Genomic DNA, 15,348 nt, shown 5'->3' on the forward strand with positions numbered 1-15,348 from the left:
AATCAACAAATTGATATTCTGGATTTTCGTTTTATTTTGGTCTCTAGAATTTCCCTGTACTTCAGGTTTGTTAAGAGTCTGTAAAAAGAAGAACGAATAAGTTTTTTATTTATTTCTAAACCAGACAAACCCCTTCGTTGTAATGGGTATGGGGCAGAACGAGCAGCTTGTGCCATCGAGGTAGGCGTATTTATACGTAAACCTGTTTGCAATAATCGGATGCTGCTTCCACGAGAGCTTCAGTATCGTTTAAACCGGCAGAGTCGTCAAACGCGCTAATCATGAACGCTCTCTCGGACAAGTGGTTTATTCTTATTCTCGTTTCGTTGTTTAACATAATCTTGGAAAATGTAGCTGCGTACGATCCTCCGATTCCCACCGTGGAACCGCTCTTTCCGAAAGGATTACGAATCTTCATTCCGCGTGAGTAGTTTCTTTGTCACGTATTTATTACCCTTAATGGCGACATTTTTAAATAGTTGTTACCACTCTATTGTTTCTCGAAATCGAATCAGAGATCCTCCACCAAAGAACGCATTGTCGACCGCTAATGCTATGCAAAAATTTTCTGTAGTATCTTACATTTCATTCATTATTTTAAAAACCGAGCATCTGGAAAACAATCAAACAATTATGCTCACGAAGAATAGAACGGTGCTCCACAAAGAAAAGATCGTTGACCATTACGAAACGATCGAAACGAGAAATCTTTTGTCTGGGAAATTGCTTCCAACTTCAAACGAAAAAATACGCATTGGAAATTTTAAGTGAAAGCACGAATTAATTCCCTTTAATCCTTAAGAAGAAAATTACTTGGCGAACACACGTAATAAAATACTTTTATTTTAATCGTATTTTAACGAACATTAAAAAATAGATGTTCTTTATAATTCATATATATTTTCATTAATTTTCATAAGTTTTGAAGTAGTCATGTTCTCGATAATGCATGGTCTCTGGAGACCTTTCATAAAACGTAAACAAAGATAAGAATGTGAGCGAGCAATTATTCATACTATTAGGTCGTAACTCATAAAATTGCCAACACTCGTCCAATTGAAAATTAATTGCGATTAATATAGTAAAAATATACCTAGTAATATATCTATTATGCTATACAGGTTGATTCTATAAACTGTAGATAGTAGCTATTTTCTAATCGAAGATATAATAAACTGATGCAAAACTAAGTAGATTCAATGCTTTTTGGCGTAACAGTGCAGGTGCAATATCTACGTGCACTTGATTTTTAAATTGGAACATGCACGTTTATATAAAGAAAAATTAATGGATGTTAACTGAAATGCATGGTTTCGTTTAAAAAATAAGCGAAAGCACGTATTGCGCCAAAGCAACAGATCGTATAACGAGAAGATAATTCCCATTGCGAAATTCGATTTTTTCCTCTATCGATTGTTGATATTTATGCTTGAAAATTAGCTACAGCTTGTCACAGTTTTTACGTCTTCCTGTAAAGTATTTATAAAACAGTAGTATATTTTTTTAATTTTATTTTATCGTTAAGTTCGATTTTTTACTTCTTTTATATAAATTTTAACCGAGACATAGTACAGGTAAGATAGATAGAACCATTGATCCGACCTTTGGAGAGGGTTTTGGCCTTGGTGAAAAATTTCATTCCGTGGATCTGAACTTGGAAAATGAGCCTTGAGAGAGACCCAAACCAGTTTTAAGCGAAGATTCATTAAGAGTTATGGGGCAAGCTAAGCGACAAACAAGAGCTCAAGGTCTTTCAGCAAACTTGGAAGTTGTTATTACGATAGTTTCACGACATTTGGACAAAATAGAAATAATAAAAAAGAAAAGTTAGACAAACGAGTATCGTTCCAATTGATGGGCGATCAACAAGCATGATGGTTGGAGATATGCTTGGATTTCATACGTATAGAAAAGACAGATGAACTATGACTCTTGTTTATGCAAGGAGGTGATTATTAACTAAGGTACACGATTAAAAAGACAGTGTGATGAATAGTTTCACCAATATTTGAATAGTAGTTAAATTGTGGAATAATTTTGATTCTTTGAGGAAAAATAAACTTTATACGATTTCCAATTCAGATGTTCCTACAAGTTATTTATAAAAGTCTATAATTTTGCCCGTGTTTGAATGGATTATATTTTTCAAAACTAATGGTATTACGTAGTATTTGTATTAACGTAATTTAAGTATGAATGACGATAATGGTCTCGACAAAATTAACGAAGAGGCATCTTACTAGAGGTATAGTGACTCATTGATTATGTGACACAAAGATTCTTAAAGAATTATATAAAATAAAACGAAGTATATGGACAGAATGTGTGGTTGAGGTATAAATTGCGTTAGAATAATTCACATGGTCAATAGCTTGTGTTTGCTTATCTCGTGATAAATCGAATGATTAATCATGAAGCTGAAGGAACTTATTTTCCTGTTTCATCTCACAGACTAAACTATGGTTTTCGATTATTCTCGATCCATAGAAGTTCTATTGATCGAAGATATCAACGAGCAACCGATATCTTCTTGATTCCTAATAAAGAAAATTTTGCTTATGTCGTTTTGGTCAATGAATATAAGAAGTTATCGATTCGTATTTAAAATCAATTATAGTCTTCCTATAGTATGTAACATTAAGCCATCGACAACCGCCTATAAATTTCAAAATTACGTAAAATTGCGTCAGTGGCTGAGAATGTGTTATGATTCGAAATGTAGAGATCCATTTTTGGGGAAGAACCGTTACCTGTGACGAAATATGATATCTAACAAATGAAAGCGATCTGGACATAGTTAATACAATCATCATTGCGATCGAAAACGATTCTGATGTAAAATACATAACTCACTATTCCTTTTGAAACGTAGGTCAAATCTCTATAAGATCAAAAGAGCATCTTATTTTTCTAATGTTAGTTAACCAAAGATTACAGTTACGCGTCGTAATAGGAAAATGGAATTCCCAAACGTTGAGAAAGTAAATATAACTATAATTACGAAGAACGTCATTGAAATGCAGCGCAAACAAGCGTACTGCATGTGTTGCAAGCTGTAAATTGAAAATTTGTACAGATGCAAAATAGCTTTTAAATTCAACTTCCAACAGATTATATCGTAAATGCTTTTGCCGTGAAAATGTTAAACTTAGACCCGTTCGGATACAAGGAAATATATTGCTTAGATATAGTTTTACTATAAACGACGCTTTCTGCAATCAGACGAGGATGGAATCACTTTGGTCGCCTTCCACGTGAAATTCAACGAAGATTTCCAAGGTCTCGAAGCAGGAACCATTGCTAGAGATATCGTAAAAGTCCGAGGTGGACGTTGGCTGTACGAAGATCGAAACACGAGGCTCAAGCATAATGATATAATTTATTATTGGATTCATGTGATCTACAATGGGCTTGGTTACAATTTAATTGATCAGCAACATGTGGTCAATGGTTGGTTTCCTTAAAATAGAAAAAGAATCAATTCTGTACATAGCAGACAATAGTATACCATAGACGTATATTTCTTTATGTACAATATTTATTTGATTTCCAATTTAGTTGTTCGTATACGTTCACCTTTCATTTTTTAGAATTTTACCATTACGATGGAACGCTCGTGAACAGGAACACCTCCCCTAGCAATGGCTGCAAAGTGCACTCGCAGACGAAAGTCTTCTCTTACGATGAAACAAGTAACAATTTGATGCCACACAGCGTCTGCTCCGGTGAAGTAATTTTCGAAGAAAATTTCAATTCGCTTAACTCAAGTCAATGGATGGTTGTCGAGCGTTTTCCAGATGCTCCGGTAAGTGCAACGTATCTGAAAAGTCCGAAACCGGTTATTGAGGATCTTATATTTATTTTCAAGCTTATATTAAACTTAGAAAGTAGGATACCAAACACAGTCGGCTCGAGTAATTTCTAAAATGTATATTTTATTACATACCTATGTATTGAGTTGGTCCAGAGTCGATCAAATTTTATTCACGAATAACGAATAAAAATTTTAGATTTATATCAATATTATTCTTAATATCATTTATAAATTAGAATCTTTATTCGTTATTCGAAAATAAGGAAGGACTTCTTGTTCAGAGTGTTGACCTTTACAATATATTTTAAGACTATCGAAATCGGTGATGTGTTCCTTTTTATGCATAATTATCTAGTATAGACAGAATTCAATGTAATGTAACAAAACCAGTTTTGTCAACACCATTTTTGTTAATACTTCATAAACTAAGGCTTTTCGACAGCCACTTGCACAGGAAAGTTGTTCAAAATCTTGTCTTTTGTAATAATGTTTTCAAATTTGTTTAACGCGAGATCCACTGTAAAATCTGCAATGAAATCCAATTAGAATGTATAAATTAATACATTACAAGACATAAATTGAATTGAAAAATAAGAAATTTTAATTAAACATTTATTGTAAGATAAATTATATTACATCAAAGACATCGAAGGTCTGTGTGGTGCACTCTTTCATGCATAATTGTAAAATTTGTTATCTCGTATTCTTTTAACGCTATGATTTGTCCCAGTTGCGTGAGACATTTTATTTTATATTTATTCTTCTAGCAGATATCCGATTATTTGAACTTTGAACTTAATGAACTTGATATTGAGCTCTGTGGCAGTGTATCTATCATAATTTCATTTTTATAATATCAAATATCTATTTATACCATAATTTTATAATGAAAAAATTTCTTATCTTTTAATTTCAGAACGATGAATTTGTCATGTACATGAACAATGAAGAGATCGTTGAAGTTAAAGATGGTGCCTTACATATTACACCTGTTCTTACCGATAATAAATATGGCCAAGGATTCGTACGAAGTGGGAACCTGGTTCTAGATAGGTAAGAATAACATTATTACAGTCCCTAATATGAAATACCACTACTATGTATTATATAAAAATGATTTAATATATTACCAGATGTACAGGCGAAATGGGTACCTCAGAATGCAGACGAAGTGCGGTTGGCTCGCAGATTTTACCGCCTGTAATATCAGGACGTTTGAATACCAAACCATCTTTCAATTTCATGTATGGAAATGTTAAAATTCGTGCCAAATTCCCGCGCGGTGATTGGCTGTATCCTCGTGAGTTCAATTTTATACTGCAAACTTCATATAATTAATAACATCGTCATTTCTGTTCAACAAAAATTTTCCATTTGGATATAAACCGTTTCGAAAAGACGATGCAATATAATATAATGTAAGCAACGTCCAGCTTGTTAGTAGCGCATTATTCTACGCAAAAAGTTCATTTATCCTTCATAATTAATGTTACAAAATCTCACTTGCTACTAATATCAATTTGTAATAAAATATTATACAGGGTGTTCGGCCACCCCTGGGAAAAATTTTAATGGGAGATTCTAGAGACCAAAATAAAACGAAAATCAAGAGTACCAATTTGTTGATTGAGGCTTCGTTAAAAAGTTATTAACGTTTAAAATTTCGCCCCTATGAATTTTTTTCTGGAAAATGCGCAAGATTTCGGGGGTATGTCTATTCACCGAAAATGATTGTAATTGACCCCCGCAACCGAAAATAATTTTTCCAGAACGATTTGAAATTTTTTTTTTCCGTTGAAAAATTTCACACCTTCCCGAATTTTGTTCTCGAAAGTGGGTAGGATTTCGAAGGTATGTCTAATGACCTAAAATGGTTGTAATTGACCCCCGCAACCAAAAATAATTTTTCCAGAACGATTTGAAATTTTTTAATTTAATTGTTAATAACTTTTTAACGAAGCTTCCATCAACAAATTGGTATTCTCGATTTTCATCTTATTTTGGCCTCTAGAATCTCCCATTAAAATTTTTCCCAGGGGTGACCGAACACCCTATACATATAGTGCATCTCGATGAGACCTTAAAATTCCGTTTTGTCATGAAGGTATAATGCACCACTATATTTTATAATCATAATCATTGACAGATACGTCCTATTTTGCAATTTCATTATTTCTTCTCTTGTTATTTTATTTCAGTGTTGACTTTAGAGAGCGCGAACTCTCTTAATGTAAATAGGACATCCTATTCTGTCGTCCTAATCGGTCATTCGTTTGGTAATCCTATGCTCAGATCGCACGATGGAATAGACATAAGTGGACACGTCCTTATAGGCGGAGCATTCGAGACTAATTTGAATCAGATTATTCATCATAATACTCGCTTTAATCTTCCTCTGAGAACTTCCAGCAAACTGTGGTCCGAGGAATACCATGTGTATGAGCTGGAGTGGAAAAGTGGTATTATCTCGGTTAAAGTCGATGGCGAACGATACGGAGAACAAAGTGTGCCGCCATTGTACGAAACACCGGTAAGTAGAGCTATTAGGATACCAGAAAGTTTGGAATAAAATTGCTTGTTTCAAGTTTAGAGAGATTTCATGCGTCGTGTAATCAAATGTGAAATAAAAACTGAAAAATTACCAAACGTGAACATGTGTGACTATTTACTCATCTTTGCAGGTTTATCTTAACGTGGCTCTAGCTGTCGGTGGCCACGTCCTCTTTCCAGACGCATCTGTAAGTGGCGACTACGAAAAACCTTGGAGGAACGTAGCTTCGAAGGTATTTGCAGTCACTTGTACATATCAACAAACGCTATTTAACAAAATATTAACTGTATAATATTATGTGTTTACAGGCACTTTACAATTTCTACCTTGCGAAAAACAATTGGCTCAATACCTGGAGGTATAGCAGCGTTGGTCTTCATGTAGATTATATTAAAGTAACAGCGATCTAAAGGTCAAAATTAATTTGCCTAACTCAGAAATTTTCGAAGACGAATGCATTAGTTCATTTATATCAGGGGTGGGGAGCCTTTTAGAATCGAAAGACCGCATATCGCTTCACGGATTCATCATGGCGCTACGTTACGCTTGATCAAAATTATAGAAAAGCTTTGATATAAGTTAATGCCTTTTTAGGTACTCGTAAATGGACGAAATCTTATTAAATCTATGTATTGTTACACGTTAAGTGTCGACTAAGGCTATGGTTAGTTATCGAATTATTCTGTATTCGACAATTCAAATATACAATAAATATAATTTCAGTATTTGACTAGTCAAATATTTCGTGCACTGATCAAGAATCTGGATATTCGTATTATTTGACTAGCATGACATGGACTATAAATTAAATAGCTCTAGTTCTATCTAGTAAATACATATTATAATTAATGAAATATGCAAAAAGGCCGCAGGTTCCCCATGCCTGATCTATGCTGTATCATTTCTATCATTCCCTTCTTCCCTAACCATTGTATGTATATAAGAAATTTTATCATTACATTTTACACTGAATTTAAACAATATTTCTACGTATGTCTAGATATTAAAATTTGATTTTAAGATTTGATGTTTTTTTATTTACGTTATTTAACTGATATTTAAGTTAGTAACATTTTACATTAAAAAAACGTTGTGATCAAACGAAAACGGATCAAAAGTTTTTACGAACGAAGCATCGTAAAATCAATTATTGTGCCTTTGAAATACTCAGAATCATATCAATATTTTATTAATAATCATTCTTGTAAGCTGAACGTTTGTGTAATGATATATATTCGCAAATTTTAATGTACATGATAGGGCAGAAACTCTATCTACCTAAAATATTTCTGTTACTTTTTAGATATAAATATTGTATGATATAAGTAGTATAGTAACGTTAATTTTGTTTAGATGGAGATGTATGGGAGATCTTACGATAAACTTTAATTTTTTAAAATTAAAACCTCGTGTTTTGTTATCCTTTTGCGTATTAAAGTTCTTAGCATCTTCTTTTTGTATACGATCTTATACGGTATAAAATAACAAAAAAAAATGCTTATGTTCATGTTTAAATTTTGTATAATTTTGCATGTAATTTACATAAAATTTTGTGCTTATACATACATGAAAATGTCTTATTCTCATGGTTGGTAAAACTCTCTCAAAGTCTGATGAAATATTTTAAGAACGTATTACATTCCGTGTATTTCGACTTTATTACAGTTTGACATGTAATATGAGCATGAATGTACTAGAAAAATTTGGATTATACAGGGTCAACGAAGACACTACAAATATATACAATAATATGCAACTGATAACATGTTACACATGTATTATATAGAAATTGAAATATGTAATAATTGTATTGTACAAAATGTAAATTTTATTGTACGTGAAGGCTGGATATTTAATTACAAAATCCAGAAAATAGTGACCCCGCTTACATTTTCATATGTATTCGATATTACATATTTCTCACTTCTTGTGTTCTCCCTCACATTCTTTCCTTCATATGGTGTTTTCTATCTTTAAAATTTGAAAACTCGTTACCCGCAATAATAAATTCAAATTTATTGTTTGCCACGTCAAACATGCGCGGATAAGCGCTAGGCACTTATAGATAAATATAAAGAAGATATATACATTTTTTTTTTCATACGATAGGATGTCGAATTTAATTGAACAGCGCAGTTTGTAGGACGGACGACATTGTTCTGATAATATAAAATAAATAATGTTATAATACTTGCATTTTGCACCTTTCTTTAATAAATAATTGTTATAAGATATAAATGTGCATGTATGAACTTAACGATTATACGTTACTTTTTTGTGATTTAATAAATTTTATTTACTCCCAAAGTCAATATTTAATTGAAAATACATTGATAGCTTATGTTGTAAAAATAATAAAGAAAACATTACTTTTTTCGAAACGTGTCACTAATTCAAACCCTAATTGGACATACACTAAGTATTATACAATACATACTAGTATTCATTTCGAATACTTCAACAAAAAATATAACTATGAAATTTCTAATTTTAGCTTCTAAAAATTACACTATCTAAAATGAACATAAATTTATGAATCAATAAAAGATATGTAAAATGGTACAAGCATACAAAATTGTTATTATCAAACGGTTGAAACTGTACGAACAAATCGTCTTGACAAAGACGATTTTTTGTTTTAAATGAACGTGTTGACCAAATTCTATTGACAATGTTTAAACATTCATACTGGGAAGATTTTTCTTGAATTTGTATTTTCCAAAATTCAACAGGTACAGTAGCATTCTAATATTTGTTTCTGTTACATTTTTTGTAATAAAAGCTCGAAAATAAAACAGCACACATGCAACATGAAACGACACAAATTTTAACAAAATTGTAATTTTTCACAGACTTTGATTACTTTACTTAAAAATGTTTCAACTTTTTGAAACTATATAGCTGACATCGCGTCTCTATTACGATCAGCCCCATTCGATAAACTTTGCCAATTCAAGTGTTGTTGCCCTTACACTATTCATTTTGTCTATTTGCACTTGTCGGCAATGCCTTTCGATAAAGCCAATCATAATTTAAATGTATCGAACATCGCATTTTTAACAGTCTTTCAATTTTTTCATTTGTGATTTTAATATTTTCTTACTGCATACTTTCTTTACATTCACAACAAGCTTTACACGTACACTCTCATGAGCTTATGCTATTGTATTTTCGTCGAGAAAGTCGTGCATTAAACGCTAGAAATTACAACAATATATCACTGGATTGAATTGATACAAAAGTAAATGCAATTTTCACTTAAATCGATAGTAACATGCTATGTTTGATTGTATCAGAAAATTCAGAAATTAAGCTTGAATAATCTAGTCTTTAAGTTTAAAAGAAATGTTTTATAAGTTTAGATTCGTTTAATAATACTTTATTAACGTCTAATTTCTTACTAATTGTCGATCATGGTATACGATTAAACGCAACAATTGTATTTCAAAAATATTTTAATTCCACACGTACGAGCGACAAAAACGTTACACTCGTAATATAAAATTCATTGATTACATTTACTTTTAATCGAACTGATTGAATTAATTTTGATTTAAATGTGTATATGATTCTGTAAAATACATAATACTTTTTAAAGAAATTTGCATCACTTTTGCATTAACAAAATAGTGATTATGATAAATCTGAAACATTACAAATTGTTCAAATTATCGATATTATTCTACTGGTACAGTAAAAGTCGTCCGACAGACTTCCTACAAACAGCAATCATATTCGATTGTAATTCAGTTTTGAAATTACAAAGTTGCAAATTTTTTTCTTACGATAATTACGATGCTCGAGCTCACTTTCGCAAAGATTAAAAGAGCTCGTGCTTTAACATACAGCAACATAATAAAAGGTGCACAAGCATTCTTTGAGATCACTGATGGAGAAGCGCGTGTAAAGAAGAAATTAGCTTAGCCTATAAAGCGTTACTTTTATGGTTGGCTAATTATTATCATTATTAAGAATCCTCGTCGTATCCCCTTAGTTCAATATGCTTATTCGTGCGATATTCATTGGTAGGTACAACACATTCACATTTAGAAACGAGAAATAGCTAGATAATTATAAATCTACGATACTATATAATGAAGCTTGGATTAATTCATTATTCAATGGGAACGCCATCACTGATCTTGTTTGAGGTTCTGACATTCTTAAAGCTGACATTTTTTTTTTACATCTATTCACTTAAGCGCTTTTGCATACGCTTTACTGCTTAAGTAAAGTAAATTTATACTATGATAATATAAGTTCCTGATGCTCTCGCAAAGAAATTTTCCCCTATGGGCCGTCAACTGATAATGGTCAAAAATTCATAGGAAAAACAAACAGTAACATCGTAAAAATATCATTAAACATCTCTTTTTTTTGTATACTGTACGAAACTATTACATCTATTTCATGTATTTGTTAGGTATTCAAACATGTCCGATTCATTCAGAACCTTGTTGTTTTCAAAACAATTGTTTGCATTTCCTAGAAGTCGACCATTATCCTCTAACATCTAAACATAGTGCTAATCTCATTAACACACTTTATTTTTTTTTTTTTTTATATATATAATAAACCTAAGTAGAATTTTTTTAAACTCATAATATCGCAACGTCAAGGCTTTGGTGGCGCTTTACGAGTCACTTACGAATACTAAAAAAAAAGTTCGCCACTCTCCTATACAATTTTGTGCACGCATCATATTACAATGAAATTGATGATCAATTAATACTTATACTGTGAAATAATTTAGTAGACATTCAATAGCTTTAACAATTATCATTACGCATCGAACTTAATTCGATTAATCTGTATGTGTAGTAGCTTATCGATGGACACCATTTAAAATCATTGACAATTATGGTCTCGCGGGAATAAAACATTGTTTAAAAATAAAACGGCTTACTAATTACGAAAATCGATCACATGCAAATACAATTAAGACGTAATCTAAAACGCTCTTCCAAATACAAAGATGTTTGTCGTTACCTTAATTCTGGAATTGTATAATTCATATGTATGTTTTGCACGCGGCATTTGTTAACAAATGCAATACAGTAAATTTCCACATATATATAATATATGATATCTGATATACAAATATAAATTATTTGCCTTATTTTAAAATATCTGGGACACGTGGTAGGAAGAAAACTCTTGTGTTTTGTGAATAGACTCGGTTATTTTATTACACACTAAGTTCATTTCATAAACCCGTTTCCTTGACAGTTAAGTTGTCTTATTATTTTCTTTTTTTTTCTTTTTTTTTTAAACGTATTAGGTACAAGTTTAGTTTGCGTTTTGTGTATATCAACACTTAATATTCAATTGCTTTCTTTTAATGCCATCTGTCGCACCAGATTAAAAAGATTTTTAAACAATATACAACTAATACCTCAATTCATTGCGTCGAATTAAAAATTACAAAAATCTTTGTAAGATTCCATTCTTTGCCCATCGTACGTTAATTACTAAATGGGAAAATGATTTATAGATAAGTTACTGAAGTATATTTACAAATGGAGGTCAGTTCCTTGATCGGGCGCAGGAAAATATCAAGTACGATCGCAGATCTCCGAAAAAAGTCTCATCTATGAAACTGCTTAATTTTAAGATACAGAAAGACATACAGTAAAATGGAATTAAAACTTCAAGTTTATCTTTGACTTCTTAGTTTCTCGATAATTATTCAATTTTGGTATTTACTTGCGCACCGATTACACATAGACTGCATCTATTTGCAGTATATGGGTTTACTTAAACTCTATTACATCTGTATGGCCTCATTATGAATGGAATTGATTCTTAATTACTAACAATTAAACTCTTCACATTCGGACATTTTGGTTCCTTTATACCCTCAACAACACAAATAATAAACTTTTCACCCCTCGTTGATCGTGACTTGCAATTCTTTACTTTCTTATACCACTGTCAATATCTGTGTTCGTTTATCTGCTGCCTTCTGTTATTTGGAATTAATTTAACCGTTGAGCTATCGTTGTGAACGACCACAGATTATGCTCCAAACTTTACTCACGTTCAAATAATAATTAGTAAATTACCTAATTTTTCACGAAGTTAGAAAGTAGATATTAAATGTTATTAATAAGCGTTATGTAACTGTAAGTGGGTCTCTAAATTACAGACTTAAATTTACAACTAGAATAAATATTAATTACTGGTATATGAGGGTCCTTTTCATACTTTCCGCGATAATATTAACATTTTAGTACTTATAAATCTACAATTAGAATCATTAATACACAATATTTTATACATTCCATGTGTCACAGCTCGCAATACCCATCAAATTTTATTGCATATACTTTAAAAACTTTTAAATTTAAGGAAAATTTGTAAGACCCCATCAACATAGTCAATAACGATTATTCATGACCTATGATACTTTCTGGTTTTTTTATTATCTTCGTCTTCTTATTATTAATACTATTGTATGAGAACAAATTAAATAAAGTTGTAATTATTGAAATTATTATGTTTAAAACAACGAGATCGCCTGAAACTTTACCAGTGTATTAATGATTCTAATACACAGCAAACGATTTCCCGCGCACGGTATTCAATACATATTTATACATTTCATTACCCTATCTATTGGCTCTACGGTGTAGTAGTCGCTTGTAAGGCTCTTAATTGTGAGGCTCAGTTATTGTGATTAAGATTATTGTTCCATGTAAATAGATTCTATTTGCGCACGAATCATTACTGAAGAATTCATTAGAATAAAAATTTGATGACTTTAAAATTTGCGTTATACGACAAATATAACTTATCCTATGATTTCACATTATATAATTCCGTATATAATTCCACATTATATTTGTCATCTAGTTTGCAATCACTAAATTATCCTTACCCTACTTTTACTCAAATCGTTTTTTGCATTGTTGGGACTTTGTCATTAGCCCAAATCTAATGCCATCTAGGTTTAACTTAAGGACAACTTTTTTTGTTTCTTTGAACAGATATCGCTCCATTGTCGTACACACCACATAAAAGATACCCGTTCATCTCCCTCCAAATGTTTACAACAATGTGAAATTGATATGAATAAATTGCTACCCCGGTTTAAGCTGCGTTTTATCTTTTCAGACATAAGCGTACATGATGATTTCTATGCCACATGCAGAGAACAATGTAAATAAAGCTAAAACAAATATAATACAAATCCTCGATTTTCATTCTACATAATAATAATTCATTGATATCGTATTTCACCATATCCACTTCTGGATACAATAACTCTTCATTATATGCGTTATTACCAATCGTTAGTAATTATGCGAAAATTTCCCAATTTACTATCCTCTGTTCAAATCAATGTTCTAAGTATCTTAAACAATCCCAACAAATGACATTAGATTTAGACAAAACTCAAAAATAAAAGATATCATTCAGCCAATGTGGCACAATGTTGTTTACAACTCTTATGATATTATATAACACTGTGTGTAATCAACTTGGTATTTGGATTTTATTATGATAAATTCCTAACTTATTTTGGCCATTGGCTTGAAGACTTTGACAAATAACAAACCTTTTATTTATTTTCATCTCCCTATCAACATTTCATTACTTGACGTGACCAATTTTTTTAATGCTTAAGATAAATATAATAGGTGTCATAAATATATTTATAGAGAATCGTATGAGCATAATCGTAAATATGCTTGGGCATGATAATAGTACATGCCAATTTTTTTTCTTCATCAACGCATGACTCCGTATGTCTAGTCTTTTTACAAAAAATAGTTGATTCATCCCACACAATACGATAATTACGCATAAACGAGATAACAATCTCGTAAAAAGCGATTTATACAATTATGAATTCGTGCAACAGTGTGTTTTTGTACCCTATAAATGCTAGAGTACTATTTTGTATCCTACAAAATTCAACCTCTAAAAATAAAATAAGCGTAATATGCACGACAGCTGATTTGTTTGTTCTATTATTCTCGTTCATTTAGTCCCTAACGCAAAACGATCCATCAGTCAAGCTGTGTACGTCATAATCTAATCGAAAACATGATTAACTAAAAGCACCTCTTTTAAAACCTACTTCCTAAAATGTTTGGAAAGTCCGTCCAAAACCTAGTCGATATGTTAAATAGAATACTAAGAAAAAAAAAAAAAAAAGAAAAAGATATAATTCGATATAAGATTGTTCGACACATTTAAGGTATTGGGCAGACTTATTTAAATAAGCAAAAAAATTGGCCACGTAAGAAGATTAATTCTCTAGCATTTAAGCAGTCTAGAAATATCCACATGCAAGATATGGTGATTATAATTTTATGATATTATATAGTTACATGTGTATGAGAAAGATTCAAAGAAGAAAAATTATGCAAAGTACATAACCCGCCTTGTGTTCGCATGAACTGTGATAGCTCTTGCCATTGCACCTGGTGTTCTGTCTTCGCTGCAGCCAGATTGATGAGATCCTTCCCCACTGAAACACAAACATTAAACGATACACTAACAAAATTTTAGTAGCAACAATAGTATGATATAAATACTAAATAAATACACTACAAGTATAAAACAATTGAAAATATACATGGAATATAAGCAGAGATAAAATAAAAACTTTTAGTCATTATTTTATAGTAAATTGTATCATACAATGTATACAGGGAGTCTCGTAAATGGTGTAAGAACCGGAAATGTGGGGTAGCTGAGACGATTCTGAACACCAATTTCCTTTGCAAAAAATGTCGAATGGAGCTTCATTTTTGAATTATTAACGAAAAACACTGACGAATCACGGCGTGCGCCTGCCGCGCGCTCAGGGCCGTCCGAACTAAGAGAGTCACTATGTCGGGTAGGTAGCAAGATGTGCATCGGAGATACGTCGAGGAACGAATACAAATAATTAAAAATACTACTACTGCAACTGTTACCTCTGCGGATTGGATAAATCAGCCAGCTAAATCGAATTTATTAATTATTTGTA

At 31.6% G+C, this 15,348-nt stretch overlaps 2 protein-coding genes across 2 annotated transcripts in view; one reads left to right on the forward strand and one right to left on the reverse strand.

Annotated features, from left to right (window-relative positions):
* Window positions 1-214: 214 nt before the first annotated feature.
* B-gluc1 (beta-1,3-glucan recognition protein 1) lies at window positions 215-7,082 on the forward strand. Its single transcript, XM_076783427.1, has 8 exons — window positions 215-423; window positions 3,223-3,450; window positions 3,591-3,805; window positions 4,731-4,867; window positions 4,948-5,114; window positions 6,013-6,344; window positions 6,496-6,597; window positions 6,674-7,082. The coding sequence occupies exons 1-8, from the start codon at window positions 282-284 to the stop codon at window positions 6,773-6,775; spliced, it is 1,425 nt and encodes a 474-aa protein (XP_076639542.1). The 5' UTR covers window positions 215-281; the 3' UTR covers window positions 6,776-7,082.
* A 781-nt stretch (window positions 7,083-7,863) lies between these two features.
* The window catches only part of Ago1 (protein argonaute-1), a 37,150-nt gene continuing 29,665 nt past the window's right edge, over window positions 7,864-15,348 (reverse strand). The window contains exon 17 of the mRNA XM_076783425.1: window positions 7,864-14,844. Coding sequence (XP_076639540.1) covers window positions 14,736-14,844 — 109 coding nt within the window. The 3' untranslated portion in view covers window positions 7,864-14,735. The remainder of the gene's footprint in view (window positions 14,845-15,348) is intronic.

Source organism: Colletes latitarsis, chromosome 2 (genome assembly GCF_051014445.1).
Source record: "Colletes latitarsis isolate SP2378_abdomen chromosome 2, iyColLati1, whole genome shotgun sequence".
NCBI classification, from domain to species: domain Eukaryota; kingdom Metazoa; phylum Arthropoda; class Insecta; order Hymenoptera; family Colletidae; genus Colletes; species Colletes latitarsis.